This window comes from Zingiber officinale, chromosome 4B (assembly GCF_018446385.1).
Source record: "Zingiber officinale cultivar Zhangliang chromosome 4B, Zo_v1.1, whole genome shotgun sequence".
Lineage (NCBI taxonomy): Eukaryota > Viridiplantae > Streptophyta > Magnoliopsida > Zingiberales > Zingiberaceae > Zingiber > Zingiber officinale.
The window spans coordinates 100703109-100710104 of record NC_055993.1 but is presented as its reverse complement, the minus strand read 5'-3'; the positions used below and the strand labels follow the sequence as shown (position 1 = coordinate 100710104).

The 6996-nt window shown below is 43.8% G+C and overlaps 1 protein-coding gene across 1 annotated transcript; it reads left to right on the top strand.

The window, feature by feature from the left end:
- Positions 1–206: 206 nt before the first annotated feature.
- On the top strand, positions 207–3507 carry LOC121978456 (probable LRR receptor-like serine/threonine-protein kinase At3g47570). The gene is made up of 2 exons (XM_042530798.1): positions 207–3027; positions 3098–3507. Exons 1-2 carry the CDS (start codon positions 207–209, stop codon positions 3430–3432), a joined length of 3156 nt encoding a protein of 1051 aa, XP_042386732.1. The 3' UTR covers positions 3433–3507.
- The last annotated feature ends 3489 nt before the right edge of the window (positions 3508–6996 follow it).

The window sequence follows — 6996 nt, the reverse complement described above, 5'->3', positions numbered from 1 at the left end:
TATTATACTCTCTAATTATTTCAGGTCCTCGTCGTATTCTTCTTGTTACACTCTTGTAGTCTCGGATGGTGACAAACGTTTCTAAGACTTTGACTTTCATCTTGTTAGATAGTCTCGGATGGTGACGAACGTTGGTTAGACCGATTACTTGGTGTATACTTTCTCGGTTGTCCATAAACCTTTATAGATGACGCTCATAAGTCGCAATGAATCAGAATTATCTCCGTCTAATTGCTGAAAGAGTCTTCATCAGACGAAAAGATCAACCAGAAGCCATGTCTCTGCTGTGCGCACTCGCAGCTTTCATCTCCCTCTTGTGCGCGTCGGTCACGGCAAAGGCAACGATCTCCCCGTGGCCGGAAGGAGATGAGGAGGCGCTACTGGTTTTCAAAGAGAAGCTCAACGATGGCGGAGGCACCGCGATGTTGTCGTGGAACCGAAGCTCCCATGTCTGCACGTGGCAGGGAGTGACATGCGGCCGTAGGCACCCGGAGAGGGTGACGGCCATAAATCTCACCGCCGCCGGCCTCACAGGCCAGATCTCCCCTTCCATCGGCAACCTCTCCTTCCTCCAAAGCATCTTCCTCAACAACAACTCACTACATGGCGGCATCCCTTCCTCCATCGGCCGCCTCCGCCGCTTGCGGCACCTCGTCCTCAAGTTCAACTCCCTCGGGGGGAAGATCCCTTTCGAGTTGTTCAATTGCTCGGAGCTGAGAATAATCAGCCTGGATAGCAATCGATTCGTGGGATCTGTTCCGCCCTGGCTCGGCTCCTTCAAGAGGCTTACTGATCTTTATCTCAGCAACAATAGCCTCACAGGAGTCATACCTACATCGCTCGCCAATGCCTCATCCCTCGAGGTCCTGGCGCTGCACTATAACCACATAGAGGGTGTCATCCCGGAAGTTCTCGGCCGACTTGCCCGACTCCGCACTCTTAATCTCGGCGTCAACAACCTCACAGGTACAATCCCTACTTCACTCTACAATTTGACCTCTCTGCAAGGCCTCGGCATGGCGGTGAATCGCTTGTCCGGGGAACTTCCGGCTGACTTCGGAAGCAAGCTCCGCAATCTGCGAAGGCTTTTATTGGGCGGGAATAAGTTCAGCGGACCATGTCCATCTTCCATCACCAACTGCTCCGACCTCGAAAAATTGGAACTCGAACACAACAATTTCAGTGGGCGCTTGCCTCCAAACATTGGAAGATTAGCAAACCTCATCTGGTTCAACATTGGCTGGAACCGCTTTGAAGCACAAACCGCTAATGACTGGGATTTCTTAGCTTCATTGACCAACTGTTCCAAATTAGAGCATGTCTACCTCAATTCAAACAACTTCAGCGGGTCATTGCCACATTTCGTCGCCAATTTATCCGAGAAACTTCAAGACTTGTACGTGTCTGAAAATTTTATCTCAGGTAGCATACCGCCGGGGATCGGGAACTTGGCGGGCTTGCAAAGACTCGTATTGAGCGATAACCAGTTCATCGGCGACATCCCGGAAGGGATTGGCCGTCTCCGACAGTTGCACGACCTGGAGTTGGATGGCAACAACCTCTCTGGGCACATACCACCCTCTCTCGGCAATCTCACACTACTGTTTTATCTCGTTGCGTCCTTCAACGCATTGCGAGGCACAATTCCAGCAACACTTGGACGCCTGCAACACCTGGACCTTTTATTATTGTCCAATAATTTTCTCGATGGTGCCATACCGAAAGAAGTTGTCGACTTGCCGTTTCTGTCACTCGGCATTGATTTGAGCTCTAATTTACTCACAGGACCGATTCCTTTGGAGGTAGGAAAGTTAAAGAATGCAAGAATTTTCTATGTGTCTAGAAATAGATTGGAAGGCGAGATACCAAGCACAATCGGAGACTGTGAGGTACTGGAGTACTTGACCTTGGACGACAATTTATTACAAGGGACTATACCTTCTGCTCTCGGCAACATAGCCGGACTCAGGGTCCTAAATCTGACGAAAAATAACTTGTCCGGCGAGATTCCACAGACATTGAGCTCCATCAAAGGGCTAGAACAGTTGTATATTTCGCACAATGATTTGTCAGGCGGCATTCCACTGTTCTTCCAAAACTTGAGCTTTTTATATGCACTTGATCTCTCTTTTAACCACTTGGAGGGTCCAGTTCCGTCCAAGGGTGTCTTCCAGAGCATTTTTAACTTTTCTATTGCCGGCAACAATGAACTCTGTGGGGGCATTCAAGAACTCCACTTGCCTGCATGCCCCATGCAGCATCTTGAAAGAAAAAAGTCCAAATTGGTTCCGCTGCTGATAGCTGGTTCCAGTCTCTGTTTCGTGTTGCTGTTGATCATCATCTTCGTTCTTATTTACCGGAGGCAGAGCAAAAAACTGCAATCGACACCATTGTCTTCTCGGTTGGATATCCAGTTCCCAATGATCTCGTATTCTGAGTTGTCGAGATCTACAGCAGGATTCGATGCCGCCAATCTAATCGGCAGAGGAAGCTACGGCTCGGTGTACAAAGCGACCCTGGACCATGAAAACAGAACTGTTGCCGTGAAGGTGTTCGACCTCCAACAATTGGGATCCTCCCAGACTTTTTCAACTGAATGCGAGGCTTTGAGTCGCATCCGCCACCGGAATCTCATCAAGATCATAACTTGCTGCTCGAGCATCGACTTTAACGGCGACGACTTCAAGGCCTTGGTCTTCGAATTCATGCCCAACAAGAGTTTAGACAGGTGGCTGCACTCTCAGCTTGAAGAAGATCAGCATCAACATGCAATAAATCTAAGCCTGACACAGAGGCTTAACATAGGAATCGATGTTGCTGAAGCGTTGGATTATCTTCACAACAATTGCAAACCACCGGTGGTCCACTGCGATCTAAAGCCTAGCAACATTCTACTGGACGAGGAGATGATGGCTCATGTTGGCGATTTCGGGCTCGCCAAGCTCCTCCCTGAAGGAATGAGCAGGTGCTTGGCTGACAGAAGCAGCTCACTTGGATTGAGAGGCACCATTGGCTACGTCCCTCCAGGTGAAACCAAACTACTAATCATTCAATTGCTAAACTTCACTTGATTATCCGTTTGTTTCTGGTTTTGCAGAGTACGGAGAAGGCAGTCCTGTTTCCACAAGCGGCGATGTCTACAGTTTTGGAGTGCTGCTATTGGAGTTACTGACAGGGAAGAGCCCTCTGGACGACATGTTTCAGGACGGGCTTACTCTGCCCACACTTGTCGATACGAGAGGAGCCTTGGAAATTGTCGATCCAGCTTCTCTCCTGTATGAAAATGGAACGAACTTGTCGAATAGGATCGAAGAGTGTTCGATTTCCCTTGTAAGGATCGGCCTTGCATGCACCAAACGCATGCCTGGGGATCGAATGCGCATATCCGACGTCGTTGCTCAGCTGCGGGGCATCAGGAATTTGTTCGACTGAGATGAAGGAAGAACAGAATTGTTTGCTGTGGTTATTAGCAAAGGACGAAAATGGCTATTTGGCTAGTAATTTATTATTGCAATTGACAACAAATGCAAAATAGGTGATAAGTTAATTTTATCACTTCGTCATTTTTATTTTTTATTTTTGCTAAAAGAGTGATGAGAAAAATTTAATAATTATTCTTATCACGTTGTTGCCACGATACTAATAATTATTAAATGAGTTGTGATATGTTTAAGAAAAAAATTTAAGAAAAAGTTCAAGGATAGACACATACATTTATAGCTCATCATTTCATTTTTTATGAACCACTTTATTTTATATATTTATCCTTAAATTTTTCTTTAAGATTTTTTTCTTGAACAAAATCATTTCTCTTATTAAATTTTATAATGAAGCAGGTCAGCTCCATTTTACCACTTCGTCTTGTGAGATTTACCAAGTGTTTGAATTTATCTAATCCATCTGAACTCAATAATAACTGCTTTTATAAAAGTTGAGAGCATTATTGTTTTAAATAAAAAACCTATCCTTTTTTTCAAAATATTGTAAGGATGAAAATTGAACTAAAATAATATAAACTTTGACAATACATTCAGAAAAGACTTTTATACAGGAGGATAGGGCAAGTTCACATCCACGATAAAAATTAAAGCAAAAGCTCGTGCTCCATGACTTTTCTATACGATGCCATGCAATGTAACTAACAAAACATTAAGTTACATACAATTTTTGGGCACCTTTATCGATCTCTCTTCATTACGCATTCCTCCATTTTTTTTTTGTCTTTGATGGGTTAAAAGCACAAAATATATTTGCACTATCACCATCTTCAAATAAAATATACATACATGAATTGAATCTTATTCAAGAGCTCAAGAAAATAGAGTAAATCATGATCTCTGATTACAACTTTAAGCTCTATTTTAAACGATTGTTCCGGTCCAAAAGCGTGAAATTGAAAAGTCAGAGAGGTGGCGGTTCTACTAACTGGACGAAGACCTCGCTCCTCTCTGCAAAACAAAACCAAATCAGGGAAGAGGGCCTTGGCGTTGGCCCTTCGACGCTCAAGTTAGAAATAGAAGAAAAGAAAGTAAAAGCACTAGGAACCGAGATCAATCTTGCCTTTCTTCATACCTACCACCCTCTTTTATACCTGTTTTAGTGACCCTTCATATGCCTCTGTTTAATGATATTAATTACAGACAGAAGGTATTTTTGTCTTGGCTTCTCCGCAAGGATAGATGGAGTATTTCCTTTTGTTTCCTCTTTCCCTTATTAAATATCAATCTTTTCCTCTTTTATTATATCGGTTCATTACACTATCAATGACACACTCCGAGTCGGACCGGTGGCCCGCTTGACTCGCTCTCCTGCCGATCAGGCTAACTAGATGATGTTTCATCCAGATGGCCGACCGAACACTGGTTCCTCCAATCGGCCTATGTAGCCCCCTCTCACTTGGGCAACGCGGTTGAGCATCTGAGCCCTGACATTGATCGTTTTTGACTTTGACCTCCACTGTGGCCGTTGACCCGTGCCAGGTGGGCTCCTCCTTACCGCCACATCAACTATCATCCAAATTGAATCATGTCTCCTCTAAATCCTTGGTAACCGAATGACAAAATCCGTGATATGCTCTCATTTCCATTCTGGCACTATAATCTTCTGGAGTAACCTAGCTAGTTTTTGGTATTCCGCCTTAATTTGCTGACAAACTAGACATCGAGTTACAAACTCCGTAATATCTCTTGTTATACCTTTCCACCAGTATAATCGTCTCAAATCTTGATACATCTGAGTATCACCAGAATGGACGACAAATCTCAATCGATGTGCTCCCAAAGGAGACCTTCCTTAACAGGATATAGCTCATGAACACACAACCTGCCTCAGAACCGAAGTGATCCCTCTGCATCACGAGTAATATCTAGCTTCAGGCCTAACTCCAATTTTGTAGCTATAGTCTTGAGGTATTGATCTTCCATCTTACTTTCCTTGATTCGCTCAACCAATAGGAGTTGAGTGATCAAGGAGACCAATATACCATGTTGTATTTGTCTCACTTCAGTCAAATCTAACTCTATAAACTATTTGACTATCTTAGTAATTGCCACCCTGTGACATGCCAATACACCTCTGGGCTTTCTGCTCAATGCACCTGCTAATACATTAGCTTTCCCCAAGTGATAATTGATAGTTCAATCATGGTCGTTCAAAAACTCCATCCACCTTATCTATTGAAGGTTCACCTCTTTCTATATGAAAAAATATTTCAGATTCTTGTAATAAGTGAATATCTCGAAGGTAATACCACAGAGGTAATATCTCCAAATCATAAGGGAAAAAATGATGGCGACTAACTCTAATTACGTATGGGATAATTCTTCTCATGATCTTCAGTTGACAAGAAAAATAAGTTATCACCCAACCATACTACATCAAAACTGCCCAATCCTTGAATAGATGCATATGTGTAAAGAATGAATCCATCCCCTCTAGAGGGAATAACTAACATTGGAGCACTCACTAATCCTTTCTTTAGCTCTTGGAAGCTTGCATCACAAGCATCATACCAAGTAAATTTGACCCCTTTTCTATTCAATCGGGTAAAAGGTGCAACAATACTAGAAAAATCCTTCAACAAATCTTTGATAGTACCTAGCTAATCCAAGAAAGTTGCAAATCTCTTGCACTGACTTTGGTTATTTCTGTTGGGGATCTCGTGGCCAGCTTGAAGGGGGAATGGATAAACGGTGCCCCCAAATCGATTATCTTCCTACAATGTTAGTTGCATAGCAAAATAAAACTAAAATAATGAAAGCAATAAGAATAAACACAAACTCTAACACAATTTCATTTACGTGGTTCAGAGATCCCTTGCTCCTACTCTATGGCTTGTTCTTAAGGTGGATGAACCCTTAATCTTTCGGTGGATTAGTCCCTGACAATCTCCGGCTAGAGCTTTCTCCTTCTCAGTGGAGCAAACCTCTCACAACGCTCTCTTCCTCTTTACAAGATGAAACTTAGGTTTGGAGAGGAAGAGAAGACTTGGAAGCTTGGTGGCAAAGACTAGGAGTATGTTAATCAAAGCAGTAACCTCCTTCAATGTCTCAAGATTCCTATAAATAGAGAGGAAAGAGTTGATCACAAGACAACTCATTTCCTGCAAACCAATTGACTGACACTTCCATAAGTTGAATGGTGCTACCGTTCGATGTAGCCAACGACTACTTAGTAAAATTCGGGATTCTACCAACTTTCACCAACAGTCACTTACCAGTCAACTGTTAGCTGTTGGCTGAGCGAACAGAATGCTTCCGTTCACTCCCAATCGACTGGACCAGTCGACTGCTACTTCCATCAGTCGACTAGTCCCGATTACACACTCACACTCATCCTCTCCAGAGTCGCCATTTGAAATCCTCTTCCTCGGCCTTCGCCCCTCAGATGCAATCGGGCTCGCAGCTCCTCTCCATGCATTCTTTGTGTTGCCTTGAAGTCCACTTTCCTCGGCTCTACTCTATTGCTCCTCGTCCGGCGGTCCCTCGGATGCCTTCC